At 35.1% G+C, this 14,895-nt stretch overlaps 3 protein-coding genes across 4 annotated transcripts; all 3 read right to left on the bottom strand.

Moving 5' to 3' along the window:
* Positions 1-2,277: 2,277 nt before the first annotated feature.
* LOC141635314 (uncharacterized) lies at positions 2,278-4,140 on the bottom strand. Its single transcript, XM_074446703.1, has one exon. It carries the CDS (start codon positions 4,138-4,140, stop codon positions 2,278-2,280), a length of 1,863 nt encoding a protein of 620 aa, XP_074302804.1.
* A 24-nt stretch (positions 4,141-4,164) lies between these two features.
* On the bottom strand, positions 4,165-4,611 carry LOC141635298 (uncharacterized). Its single transcript, XM_074446702.1, has one exon. It carries the CDS (start codon positions 4,609-4,611, stop codon positions 4,165-4,167), a length of 447 nt encoding a protein of 148 aa, XP_074302803.1.
* Positions 4,612-11,946: 7,335 nt separating this feature from the next.
* On the bottom strand, positions 11,947-14,565 carry LOC141642370 (uncharacterized). Of its 2 annotated transcripts, none has more exons than XM_074451151.1 (2): positions 14,348-14,565; positions 11,947-13,323 (listed from the first exon to the last, which is right to left on the bottom strand). In XM_074451151.1, exon 2 carries the CDS (start codon positions 13,320-13,322, stop codon positions 12,081-12,083), a length of 1,242 nt encoding a protein of 413 aa, XP_074307252.1. In that variant the 5' UTR covers position 13,323; positions 14,348-14,565; the 3' UTR covers positions 11,947-12,080. The 2 variants fall into 2 exon arrangements, with proteins under 2 accessions (XP_074307252.1, XP_074307253.1); XM_074451152.1 differs by lacking the exon at positions 14,348-14,565 and adding an exon at positions 13,837-14,341.
* Between the last annotated feature and the right edge of the window lie 330 nt (positions 14,566-14,895).

Genomic DNA, 14,895 nt, shown 5'->3' with positions numbered 1-14,895 from the left:
GTATATTCTATCACTCCTCCTCAAGGTGGAGGGTGTGAAAACATCCCCAGCTTGGATTGAATGTGATTATGCTGAGGGCCAGATAATGCCTTTGTGAAAATATCAGCATGCTGTTGTTTGGTAGGTATGTAGGATAGATCAATGAGTCCTGCTTGAAGTTTCTCACGCACAAAGTGACAGTCAAAGTCTATATGCTTGGTTCTTTCGTGAAAGACAGGGTTCTTAGCAATGTGTATAGCAGCTTGGCTATCACATTTAACTGGTATAGGAAGAATGTCAGGCACATCAAGCTCATACAGTAGCCTGCTTAACCATGCCAATTCTGCAGTTAGTCTTCGTAGTGACCTGTATTCTGCTTCAGCAGAAGACAAGGATACTGTCTGCTGTTTTTTTTATTTCCGTGAAATGAGAGAGCCACCCAGAAATACTAAGTAGCCACTGACAGAACGTCTGGTCTCAGGACAAGCAGCCCAGTCAGCATCACAGAATCCTTGTATGGCATAAACAGGCTGTGCAGTCATTAAAATACCCTGATAAGGGTCTTTAGATATGTATCTCAGCACATGTATGGCAGCTGACCAGTGTTGCTCTCTTGGGAAGGCCATAAACTGACTTAGCAATTGAACAACAAAGGAGATATCAGGTCTTGTGTTAGTCAAATAGTTCAGCTTGCCAACAATTTTCCTATATTCAGTTGGGTTATTAATTAGTTCTCCTGTATCAACTGTTAATCTGATTGTAGGATCTAGAGGACTGTTGACAGGTCTTGTGCAATCACATTTGAATTCTTGGAGTAACTCAGTAGCAAATTTTCTTTGGGTGATAACCATTCCATTGCTCACTTTTGTGAACTCCATTCCTAGAAAATAGCTGAGACAACCCAAGTCCTTTATTTTGAAAGTAGCATCTAAATATTGTTTTAAATTTTCTATTTATTGAGCATGATTCCCAATCATGAGAATGTCATCAACATAAATGGCCAAATAAACCACCTTGTCATCTACTTTCTTTGAAAAAAGAGAGTAATCATTTAGAGATTGCTTGTAACCTTTGTTTCTTAATGCTTCACACAGCTTAGCATTCCACTGCCTTGAAGCTTGTTTCAAGCCATAAAGGGATCTTTCCAACTTGTAAACCATGTTAGGTTGAGAAACCTCTAAACCATGGGGTAATTTCATGTAAACTTCCTCATGTAAATCCCCATGTAAGAAGGCATTATTAACATCTAACTGACACAACTGCCATCCTTTCTTTATTGCTACTGCTACCAGGGTTCTTATTGTTGTCATTTTAACCACAGGTGAGAAGGTTTCAGTGTAGTCAATGCCTTCTTTTTGTGTAAAACCTTTGACTACTAACCGTGCCTTATACCTTCCAATTGTGCCATCAGACTTTTGTTTAACCTTGAAGACCCACTTACATGATATGGCCTTCTTGCCTACTGGTAAAGGAACCAGTGTCCAAGTCCCATTGAGTTGTAAGGCTTTAAACTCAGCTGCAATAGCTTCTTGCCACTCTGGGAATTTAGCTGCTTCATCATAGCTTCTAGGTTCTTGGATAGGAACAACTGTAGACAAGCTAGAGGCAGAAGCACAAAAAGAACTAGGGAAACAGATATTATCCCACAAATTTGTTAGAGTATGACAGCACACAGCATTACAGTTTTTCTGCTGTGGACAAACATAGTCCTGCAGATATGATGGTGGTCTAACAGTCCTAGTAGAAGTCCTTGTGTTGTTCTGGACAGTGACTCTAGGTATTGGTGCATTGGTTTGTGAAGGGGTTGTACTAGTTTGGGGAATAAGAGTTTCATTAAGAATGTTAGGTACCTGATCATTAGATGGAATTTGAGTCATAGTAACAGTGTTTGGTGTCACAGTCTGTGTAAAGATACTAGGTGTGACAGAAGAGTCAGTTACAGGTACAGGTATATAATTTTGATCAGAATGATTAACATATGGGTAAATGTCCTCATGAAAAATAACATCTCTAGAAAAAAGAATAGACTTATCTTCTAAATTTAACAATTTATAGGCCTTCTTTCCATATGGGTAGCCTAAGAAAACACAAGATATAGCCCTAGGAGCAAACTTATCCCTGCCAGGTTTAGTGGTAGATGCATACACAAGGCATCCAAAACTCCTCATGTGATTTAAATCTGGTATCTTGCCAAAAAGAACTTGAAAAGGAGACAAACCTTGAAGAACTCTAGTAGGCAATCTATTAATTATATAAGTGGCAGTGAGAATACACTCACCCCAGTATTTAGTAGGCAAGTTAGACTGAAATTCTAGGGCTCTTGCATGCTGTTTCTAACAAGTGTTTATGCTTTATTTCTACAACACCATTTTGTTGAGGAGTGTGAAAACAGGAGGTTTGATGAATAATACCTTGATCAAGAAGATATTGTGCCAAAATATTGCTTGTACCCAACTCAAAAGCATTATCAGATCTAATGACTTTAATCTTTCTACCAAATTGAGTATCAACCATGGCAATAAAAGTTTTTATGAAAACAAAAGCATTACTCTTGCAAGACAAAAGATGAGTCCAAGTACATCTACTGAAGTCATCTACAATAGTAAGAAAATATTTGTATCCATTATATGTCTGTGTATGATAAGGACCCCATAAATCAATATGAACTAAGTCAAAAGGTGCAAAAGAGATGGATTCACTTAGCTGAAAGGAAAGTTTGTGTTGCCTAGCCTTGGCACAAATAGAACAAGAAGTGAAATTGCATTTATTATCATTCACATTACAAATCTGCAACTGTTTCAGTTTATACAAAGGTAAATGCCCTAATCTGTTATGCCAAATATCACTAGTTACATTATTTACTACAGAATTGAGACTATGCTTAGTGGAGTTTAACTCAGGAGCAACATCAAGTATCTCTGGAATATGACATGATTTAGACATATCAGCAATATTGAGGTCAGATTGTAGCAGATAAAGATCATTGCAATTTTTACCAAGGACCAAGAGCCTCTTGGAAGAGTCCTGCAAGTAACATAGGTCATGGGTAAAACTAACAGTGGTACCAGTTTGTTTGCTAATTTTACTAATGGATAAAAGATTAATCTTAAAGAAAGGAACATATAAAACATTTTGTAAGATAAAACCAGGAGCTAAAGGGACAGATCCTATAGTGTCAATATAAACAATTTGTCCATTGGGTAAAGAAATGCTATAAGGCTTGTCTAAATATCTAAACTCAGAAAAAGAAGCTTTATTAAAGCACATGTGATCAATGGCACCAGTATCAAGAATCCAGGAATTCAGAAAAGCATTAAAAGAGTTAGAGTAAACATTACCAGCAAAGTTTGTTGCAGAAGCAGGACCAGTGACATTTCCATTTTGATTCTGATGCTGAGTACTACCATAAACTGTAGCTTGCATATTCTGATTCTGAATCTGACCATTATTGAAATTTTGAGTCTGACCATTATTGAAATTTGGATTTGGCAGACTTTCAGTCCCAATAAGATTCTGATATGAGCCAGAAACAACATCTTGACCAAGTACATTTGCTGCAAATTTCCTATTACTGTTCTGTAAGTGCTTCCAGTTGTCAGTCTTATGCCCTGGTTTATTACAGTAGATGCAGAAAAAGGGTTGTTGCTGTCTCTGAAAACTCTGAGTATTCTGGTTATTGGTCATCTGATTGTAGCCAGGAATGAAATTTTTGCCTTTGTAGTTTGCATTTGAGTTACCATAATTGTTGTTCTTCTTATAATTGACATTACTATCTTGAGAGCTTCCCCCTCCTGGATGAGTATATCCCTGAACATTCTGATTATAACCAGCAAATTTATTGAAGTTTTGTGCATTATTGGAATTATTATTCCAGTTATTACCCTTGTAGTTCGTGTTCTTGACATATAATGCAGCAGAATCTGGTTGAAATTGAGTAGTATTAGAATGAATTTCTCTTTGCCCTTCTTCCTGCAAGAGGTTGTTATATATGGAAGTAATCTTTGGCAAGGGATTATGCAATAAGATTGTTCCTCTAATAGTAGCATAGGAATCATTCAAACCCATCAAAAATTGAACAGCTCGCTGATCTTCTTGAAACTTCTGTTGTTTCTCCTGTGCGCCACAAGTGCAAGTACAAGCACAAACAGGATTCATGCCCATGCAGTCAACTTCATCCCAGATAATCTAGAGCTTGGTAAAATACGTTCCAATACTATCATTTCCCTGAGAAAAGTCATTCAATTTCTTCTGAACCCCATATAGTTGAGCCCCATTAGATTGACCAAAACGTTCTTCGAGTTCAACCCAGGCTGCTCTGGCAGTGCTACTGAATAGAATAGACTTTGAAATTTTTGGAGATACACTATTCAAGATCCAAGAAAGAACAGTATCATTGCATCTTCTCCAAAGCAGTGCAGTAGCAGCAGTTGGAGAAGGCCTGGGAATGATTCCATCAATGAAACCGACTTTATTCTTCGCTGATAACGCAATGAGCATTGCTCTTTTCCAACCTCCAAAGCCAGTGCCATCAAAAGGAGCAGCAACCAATTTGTTGCTTAATGTATCAGAATGGTGAATGTAATGTGGATCATCCATTCCAATTTCTGTTGCTGTGGTATTCTCTGTTGTCATTTTCTTGAATATAAAGAAAATTTATGTAAAAGAAGAATATGAAGGTGAAGAAGATGAAGATGCAAAGAGAATAAAAGAGAAAAATACGCGGAAGCTATGCAGAAACAGGTTCAGAATGAACCTGCTCTGATACCATGTTGAACTTGTAAGTTCATCATGATGAAGACTAGTAATTGATTGATTATAGATGTGTACACGAGAGAGAAAGAGATAGAGAAAGGGAGAGAGAATGATATGCTGAATGTTTTGTGTATTGAATAATATGAGTAAGTTAATTACAATGATTGAGGACTAAGCCTTTTATACAGTTGGATTAACCGACATAAGGGGAAATTAGTTAACTCTAACCAACTCTAACAAACTTAGTTATAAGTTTGTTAGAGTATATTCTATCAGCTTTTAATATGTATTTTTGTAAAATTGGACGGATAAACATGTTAGAAATCTAGATCTCTATACTCAACATATTCATATTATATAGTGATTTAATTTAGTCATAAAATTAAACATTGACCTTATGCATGCAAACAATAAAGAAAATAAGGAAGAAATCATCAACCCTTACATTGGAAATTTCGGATCAAAGGGCACAAGTAAGATCTCCTTCTTACTTGTTCTTGAGCTTTCCTTATATGGATGAACAAAGATTCAAAGGTAGAATCTCTCCCAAAGATGAATACCCAAGATAACCTCTTAAAAGACTAATATTATTAGATCTAGAACAATATTAATCTTACTAAAATTTGACCCAAAACTATTGTTTGTCCTCTTGAATATTTCGGTCAAGAGGAGAAGAAAATGGGAGTTTTTATTTCTCTAGATTTTCATAAGATGTAGAGATTATTATATTTCTCACACTAGAAATTATGTGTAAAAGTAATGAATAAAAATTAGAGAGAAAAACTCTCTATTGAGGCCAGGGGCGGATCTAGGTAGGAGGCTACCTGGGCTTCAGCCCAACCCATCTTTAAGAATAAAAATAAGTAACATGTCTAAATTTTCATTGTTTCAGTTGTAGCAGTTAATGGATTATACAACCGGTTGTATATACAACTTATTCAGTGTTGTGGAGCTTTGTTACAAATTTGTTGAGCTCTATTAACAAAATTATCGAGTTATGATACAAAGTTGTTGAGCTTAACAGAATAATTATTAAGCTCAATAACTTTGTAAAATAGCTCAATAACTTGTAAAATAACTCAACAACTTTGTTTGAAAGCTCGATAACTTTGAGGCGGTTGTACATAGCTCTTATACAACCAGTTGTAGGATAATATTTGTGCAGTTGTAGCCCAGTTGGTTGAAGTAGTGCATAATGGTTTTCTTTCTCTGTTGTCAGTGGCGGGAGTTCAATTCTCACACCTAACATTTTTTTGTTTCTCTCAGAATTAAAGTATATTTACTAACTTTAGTTGGCATTTGATCATAAATAAATCTTAATATGGAGTAATATTTATGGTATAATGTTAACACGAGAAGTAAAACGGAGCACATAATACTTTGATTATTGTTAAAATTACTTTAAACAAATTTGAGACACCGGGCTATTTGAGAAAACAAAATTATTGTATTTCAAAAAGACGGAGATAATAGGACGTCTTTGTTTTTGTTATGATGATTGTTAAACTCGTGTTGCAAATAAATTTGTAATCAAGCATACATTTTGTTTAATCGTATATTTTAACACAAATTTCATTGTCTCTGTCTTAAGCTTAAGACGGGTTAAATACCATACCATTTACTGTACAAAATAAAATGCTTAGATCTTAGCAAAAGACTTATCTTATTTATGCGAATTGTATGATATTTGACCCATTTTAATTTTAAGACGGATATATCCGTCTAAAGAGAGACTTCTTGATATTTTTATAAAATAATGATTTAGAGTATATTGTAATTCTCCAAAAAAAATAAAAAAAGCTTTGCCATCACTCACACCTATGTCACTACACTATGTGCAAACTCCAATTATACGAATTGCCGGTTTCACATGTAACCATCGCCGACATCAACCTAGCCCAACCTACTTCTGAATCCTAGATCCGCCCCTGATTGAGGCCATTGAAAACCGGTGGGGAGAGAGGAGAGGAGAGGTGAGGTGAAGTGAGCCAATGCATGAACAAGTAATTCTTATCAAGAAAACTAGGTTTGCATGGCTACAAGCTAGCATCATCATTATGCTCTCCACTTAATTATTTAACACAATTTAAACATCATGCTCCCTCCAATAAATCGGTCCATATAAGATAAAATGGGTTCCATTTTATCTTTGTCAATTTGTCAATTTGTCACATGTCACAAGTCATGTAAAATTGTCATGTATTTTTAACGTATTAAAAATCAACGTATTAATAAAATACGTCATGTACAAAATCGACTTAGTAATTCATAATTACTTGTACCAATAACGGTTTGCCAATTATAAATCACAACATCTTGTATTTATAATAAATTATTCATTCAGATTCAATTGTTTCTGTAAACAATAATTTCATCTAAGCAATGAAACAATTCGATTACTTAGACCGTGTCTAATTTAATTAAATTATAATAAGACACGTAAATATTATTTCCAAAATCGTCCGTCAATTTTAAGTAATTTAATCAACCCGTATCGTCATACGATCAATTAAATATTCTATTAAGAGTGTTACCCTTTAGGTATGACCTAAGGGGATCAACTGATCACCACCGTCGCACGACAGTAATGTCAAACTCTAGTCAGCCAATCATTACCGATATGTGTGGACCAGTTGACTGTAAAATATTACTTCCCACATGTATTCTTAAAATGAGATTTAAACATGTGATCATTATGATCGACAGTTGTGATCGCATTATTGTCGGAGGACACATATTCCAACAAAACAAACCATCGAAATAAATATTTTATATTGTGTACTTCGGATCATGAGTGGCAAAGTTGTGCCATCGTCTGACGGTTCTACCTCGAAGAGCAAGTATTCATACAACCTATTTTCTCTTAAATTTATCTTCAATTTGTTGTTGTTGATAGTGGTACTGCAAATTTGATATTGCCCCCCATTTTGTTGTTTTCAATTGATTGAATCGATTTTTAGAGTTTCAATTTTGGGAGAATTGAAGAACCCTAACTATTTTCAATTTGGGGAAAATTGATGATAAAGAACATTAATTAATTTTAAGATGCAATGTAAATAATATAACTAGAATTCAATTAAATTGATTAGGGTAAAATTTGAATAAAATGGGTGAATTAGATTAGGTGATATTGTTGAAGAAATAAAGAATTAGAGAGGAATGGAGTTGTGAAATCTGATTTGGGGATGAACATAAGGGGTTATAAAGGTTGAACGTAAGGGTATTTTGGTCTTAAAAAATGAAGTTAAGTCACAAAAATTCAAATTGGCATCAATTTCCTGCCGAAGTTAACGTTTTGACGGTAATTTGTGATTAGAAGTAATAATATGGTTGTAAACTTGTAATTAACAAAAAAAAAAAATTATAAGACTATAATTTTTAAAAATTGATTTTTAAAAGGCTGTAATCAATAATTTTCTCAAATCGTATATATTGTAATAATACTTGTAAGTTGTAATACAAGTAGTGTATATTGTATTTTAGGGAGTAGTAACGATTTTCCTTATTCGTAGTATTTAGTTGCCTTAGTAGCAAATATGATGTAATATTGTAGTTGTATATATTCGAGTCTTGGCATCGATGAATAATTGGAGAAATCTTCTCGTTCACTTCTCTTTGTTTCTCAGTTTCACATGGTATCAGAGCAGCGATCTAATTTTTTTCAAAACAAAAATCAAAACACATCATAAGATGCAAGGAGACGATGACAAGAACAAAGGAAATAAAATCAATGAAAAACAGACTATTCCCATCACCTCGCCTCTTTACCTCCATCCGTCGAATAACCCTAATTTAATGCATACAAAACAATTTTTAACGGCGAAAATTATGAATTATGGGCGAATGCTGTTAAAAACGGTTAAGATGCGAAGAACAAATTAATTAATTGGATTTCGTTGAAGAAGAGGTCAAAAAGTCGCAAGGTGTTGAAGGAGTAGACAACCTTGAATTGTTGGCATTGCTCCACGACAATGGAACGCGATGTTAAAGGCGTGCCTATGAAATGTGATTGAACCAAAATTACATCCAAGTATCACTTTCACGCTGAAAGTTGCAGAAGTTTGGGATGAATTAAGGGACCGTTTTTTGGTAGGAAACGCTCTGTGAGTGCATCAATTGAACGACGAACTCAATGAATGTAAGCAAGGACGACAATCGATGGTGGAGTACTACACCAAATTAAAAACAATTTGGGATGAACTTGCACGTTATAGCAAGGTACCAAAGTGCACCTGTGGCGCGGCAGCAATGATGGCTAAGGAGCGAAAGGAGGAGAAGGTCCATCAAACATTGGTGGGCCTAGACACGGCGTTATACGGTACTGTTCGTGGTACTTACTAATGGAGAGTTATTGTATTATAGAACCCTTGTCGACATATATTTACAAAAACATGGTGTACTCTGTGTATTTTATTTTAAAATTATCATGCTTAAGAGTTACTTACATTAAACAAAACAAAAAAACAATGAAGGGTCCTAGATACTTATTGCATTTGTACCACTCTTAGCTTAGTTGAAGTGTATTAATTTAATTTGGAATCATCATGTTTTTCAAATGTAGTAAGTTGAGTTAGTACCTTTTAAGACAGATACTTTAACTTTAGAGGGTTACTTGACAAATGTTCCAATTGGTGAAAGTACCTTGAAAACTTTGTAAAGCAAGTGCAGTCGATCATATGTTATCTTCCATAATAATTATGTTTCTTACACTTCCACCCATTTTCATAGGCTGATATCATAGTGAAAATGCCCTTTTTGCTGTTTTAAGCATGAGTTACCTATTGTCAATCTTGGCAAATTAAGGCAATAACCTTTCATACAAATCATCATGTTGACATTGCCTGATGCTTCCATCTCATCCTTTTATTTTTGGTATAAAGAATAATAAAGGTGAATATGATGCTGATTAGATAATTATTGTTTATCTATTTAGGTGTTCAGATATTTCTAAAATAGAAAGACAAATAATAAATTGAGACAATCCTAAAATGAAATAGACAAATAAATGACCGGGAAGGATGCTGCTGTTGAATTACTAGGTCGATGAGTTGATTCATTAGTTGATTAACAAGTAGGTTACAAAAATCCAAACGTAAATAATTTTGAATGAAATTAGAAATCCCAAGTCGCACTTACAAAAGCTTGATGTTAACCTCGTATGTTTGGTTTATAGGTTATCGATATAAAACGCCGAAATGTACTAGGTGGCAATATTCAGCTTCCACTGGTGCATTCTAATGATCAGTAACAATATATATGCCCCTTTTTTTATTTTGGGGATGCATTTAATTGGCAATTTGATCCTACACACTCAATTTAGTTCACTTGTCTTCTAATAATTGCCCTCCTTCTGTTTCATTAGTCTTTGTGCCAAAATCAAAAGTAGACAAATGACCAGAATAGAAGGAGTATATTTTATTGATTATGTGTATAGGACAAGTTGTGACAGTGGCATCACTTGAACATCAAAGATGCATGTCTCGATTGATATCCTTTATCCTTATGTAAACAATTGGGAATGAAATTAGAAATCCTGAGTCACTCTTACAAAAAGCTTGTTAACCAGTTAACCTCGTATGCTTGGTTTATAGATTATCGATAAAAGTAACGTATGTGAGTTTCGACATTAAAAAATTTACCAGGTGGCAATATCCTGCTTCCACTGGTGCATTCTAATGATCATTAACAATATAAATATATATATATATATATATATATATATATGCCTTTTTTTATCTACTCCTGCATCTGAGGTACAACATTTTCATCATTCTCCATCATTTTGCTCTTTTCCTCGGTCACTTTTCAAACACCATAAAACCCTTGTCCAATCTCCTCTTGTATATGTCCCATCAAAACATCAAAACTTACCTTAAAAGAACACAAAAAAAAATCCAAATTAATGGATCCTAATTGGCCTAATTATCTCCAACAACAACAACAAAACCAGCAACTACCAATAATCACCTACACTCCTCAATATCACATTCAAAACCCAGTTTCGCAAACTAATAACTTACTGCAACACCACATGAGAACCTTCTGGGAGAAACAACGACTCGAAATCGAGGAGAGTAATGAATTCAAAGGGCACAGTTTGCCATTGTCAAGAATTAAGAAGATAATGAAATCGGACGAACAAGTTCGAATGATATCAGCTGAAGCCCCTGTACTGTTATCAAAAGCATGTGATCTTCTCATACAAGACTTGACCTTTAGGTCGTGGATTAGTGCTGAGGAATGTAAGCGTAGGACGCTTCAGAAAAGCGATATTTCAGCTGCGGTTTCAACCACTGATTTGTTTGATTTTTTGGTTGATATTGTCCCTAGGGAGAAGGCGGCTACGGTTGTGTCGAGTGTTCCGGTGCCACGTATAAGGCCGTTGATGGTCATGGGGGCTAGTAATGAGCATCAGCTGCATGGGCAACCTGTCCACGGGTTGTCCATGCAGCTGAAGCAGGATTATCAGGTGGATAACACGAATGATGGAAGTAAGCTCATTGAAGGATCCACCAGATTTGTGAACATATAGGAATGGATTGAAGGATACAAAAAAAAAAATTAATTGAGTTTGCTCCTCCAGGCTCCATCCATTTCCAATTAGTTTATATATACATATGGATGGCAATGGATCTCGGATCCTATTCGGTAAATTTGTGTTACATCTGGCACAAATTGTGGTGTAAAACCATTTTAAAGATGCGTTCTTATAAATTAAAATGATATTTTATATAAATCTCCCTACTAAAATTACTTCCACCAACCACGCTACATTGTCTTTGTTAGATGGTTTTACAATATCTTATTGTGAAACCGATTTACCAGAGACTTGATCCAAATCGAAAGCAAAATCCGAACGACGCTAGTACTAGTACGATTTCATATAATGAAGAGCTTCTATCAATTTTATTTAACGAAACTAGTTCTATTTTTAAACCAAAAACCAGTTCAGTTCTAGAGTTTCAATTTAGAACTAAATCAAAAACTTTTAAATGATACTCCCTCCGTCTCGTCAATTGTTGTCCTTTGACTGAGACACCCAAAAATGAAAAAGGACAACAAATGACCGAGACAGAAGGAGTAACATTCAACCTGATTTTATAACTCCATAAATATAGAGCTGTAGCATTGTAATTCTCAAGCATGCGATTCATTCATTCAAATAAAATCACCAAGTCAATATGCTTTTTAATTGCTCTACTGCAGACATTCATGAAACCATAACAGAATACAATATTATAGATAACCCACATCAAATCCACAGTTATATAATTAGCATCCATAACTTTCAAAATAACTTAAAGACACCAACTGACCAACTCCTTCCAGTTTTCTTACAGGTTTTTTTGTTACAATGAAATCCAGAAGGGTCTGAATATATCAAAAGACCGACAGTTTGGTAAAAAAGTTTTTGACTCGTCCGGAATTGTAAAGACGGCCCCAAGTCGCACTGTTTTCAAGTTGCACGTCACAATTTTGTCGTTCAAGCAAATATACAGCGTAACATCATCAAGGGGTTGGAACCCAAGCAAAGACAGAGGACCATTCCAGGCAAAAAGAAAGCGAGAAAAATCGTGTGAATCTCTGTCTACCAAAACAACCTTGTACTTGACCTGCCATTCACTTGTACCATGGTCTTTTAGATCCCATACACTTAGCAACGCTCCTTTCTTTTGTATCAATCTAAGATTTCCTTGGCATAAGCACGCTGTCATGTCCATTTCCAAGGCGTTCGTAACAAAATCCAGAGGCCAATCAATGAAGTGACACGCAATGCTTAGCTTATCATCTCCCTTTTCTTTCTCATTGTCGCTGATTTTGGGATCAAAGGCAATCATACCAAAACAGCTATCATAGAAGTACAACATACCATCATTGAAGAGGCTACAACATGAAAAACACGTCTTAAAACTCTTAGGCAACGACAAGGTGAATTCCTTCCACTTGCCAATTAATGATGAAAAGATTTGTATTTCAAATTGAAATGGATTTTTGACATAACCACGATCCTCACAATTGACCATGACAACACTATATTCCATGACTTGTTCGTCGTCTTTACAATTATAAGGGTCGCAAGCAAATCCTACGAAAAATCTCCTATAGGAGCGACCAGGCCTAGGGAGGGCAATCCATTTCCTAGTACGAGCATTGCAAATGTACATACGATCTGACTGCTTAAAACGATCTTCTTCACAAAGGATCATATCATTACAAGTCGCAGTGACTTTCACCTGCGGTCCGTCGTCAGATGTTATTGTAGAAAATAGATTGGGTAGAAAATGACCCAACAATCCAAATTTCATATTCTTTGGATACAATAGCTGGCCCTTGGAAGTGCCAAATAAATTGGGACGGATGACAAGACCGAAAGGAGGTAGAGGGCTCATATTTATAGCCTCATGGTTTTTACCATAAACATGTTTTCTCAAAAGTCTGCCCATAAACTGCGGAGATAAGATTACACTTAACCAACTCTTGCACACAGCCTTACATCTCATGGCAGACTTCATGCAAGTCAATCTGGTTAGTATTTCCCATAGTAAGTGCGGTGGAAGGTTATCCGCCACGCTATAACCAATATCACTCATCCTGTGATACCATAAAAATTAGACTACAGCTTTGTTTGATGAATACGAGAATTTGAGGAGACAATTTTAATTGTTTGTGTATAAAAATGGGGTGGAGAGATTTGGAGGGGAGGGAAAACACATCCCTTGTTTACTCTCTAAATATTGGGATTTAGTTTCAGAAATGGATATATCTTCAATCTCCGTTTTTGCTAACTAAACAATAGGATAGGATATTATTTCCTTCCAAATCACCTAAACCAAACAAACCCCGGATAAAGGAGATTTCTTTGGTTTAGCAAACAAGGTTACAGGAAAGGACTCCGTTTCTATCCAAAAAAACACATGATAAATTTCTACCCCCAACGTCTCAATCATTTGTTTACTTTTTCAGTGGGATACTTTAATAGTTTAATCAATCGAAATTAACAAAGTATAAGTTGATTAATTGGAAACACCAGAAAAACAACACAATTCATTGTATATCACGAAAAACAAGAATTCACAATGATCTATGCAGAAATATTAAAGGTACCTTGGAAAATTTCTTCTTTAATCGCTGATATTAGGGTCGAACTCTCTTAATTCACGGAAGAGAAGTTTACTCATTGTTTACGTGAGGCCGATAAAGTAGCTGACTTTATGGCCAATTTGGGGGACTTTATGGCCAATTTGGGGGATTCGTGTCCTCTTTCTTCGAGGTGGGTTGAAAGTTAGTGGCTTTCACTCTCCTCTCTCATCCGAAAGGATGAAATAGGTTGGTCGAAAATCAATCTAGTTTTCTTTCCTAATCAAAAAAAATCCAAAATCCAACACAAGTAGGCAAAATTGGCTCGCCCAAACGACCCGACTCGAAGAACCCCGATCCAAACTGCGGAACCGAATTGGGAGGAGAAAAGTCCAGCAACAACAACAAAATTGTAGTCTAATTGCATATTATTGTAACATAATACCACTAATTAACAATCAAATTTCTACAAATTGATAAAAAGGTTAACGGAAAATTATATTAATTGGACAAAGAAAAACTTGAAAGTTTAGATTACCTGATGATGGAAGGATTCTCATAGATGATGAATGATGATAAATAATCGCCAGAGGATAACAGTGATGAACAAAATAGCAAAATTGGGATATCGTGTTTTCTTTTGAGACTTCACAACTTTGATTTGAGAAGGTTCTCTTTTTCGTTGGCTTATTTATATAGTGTAATTTCGAGAGCGAGAAAAATAATAAATAATGAATAATGAATAAATTGGTAAAAGCGGTTGATTTTTTAGGAGAAACCATTAATAAAAACTAAATTAGATAATCAAAAAAGGAAAGAGGGGGAGATAGGGAAATAGACTTAACAGCAAAATAGGAAAGATTTGTTATGAAATATTATAGGACTAATATTGGAAAGCCCGTGCGATGTACGAAGCATCAATAGGAATATATGTAAAATAATATTCTTAAGTTGATAAAAAAAAGTCCATCTATGTTGAATCATTGATAAAAAAAAATTTGTGGTTATTGGTGCAGTTGATCGCTGATGAATTATTAGTGATTTTAGCATAAAAAGTTTTGTCATTCAGTAATATAACATCAAGTT

The sequence above is a fragment of the Silene latifolia genome, chromosome 2, assembly GCF_048544455.1.
Source record: "Silene latifolia isolate original U9 population chromosome 2, ASM4854445v1, whole genome shotgun sequence".
Lineage (NCBI taxonomy): Eukaryota > Viridiplantae > Streptophyta > Magnoliopsida > Caryophyllales > Caryophyllaceae > Silene > Silene latifolia.
This window is presented reverse-complemented; position numbering and strand designations above follow the sequence as displayed.

What these genes read in the sequence shown, in the direction of transcription:
- LOC141635298 (XM_074446702.1), bottom strand. Translation starts at nt 4,611, where the DNA reads ATGACAACAGAGAATACCACAGCAACAGAAATTGGAATGGATGATCCA.
- LOC141635314 (XM_074446703.1), bottom strand. Translation starts at nt 4,140, where the DNA reads ATGGGCATGAATCCTGTTTGTGCTTGTACTTGCACTTGTGGCGCACAG.
- LOC141642370 (XM_074451151.1), bottom strand. Translation starts at nt 13,322, where the DNA reads ATGAGTGATATTGGTTATAGCGTGGCGGATAACCTTCCACCGCACTTA.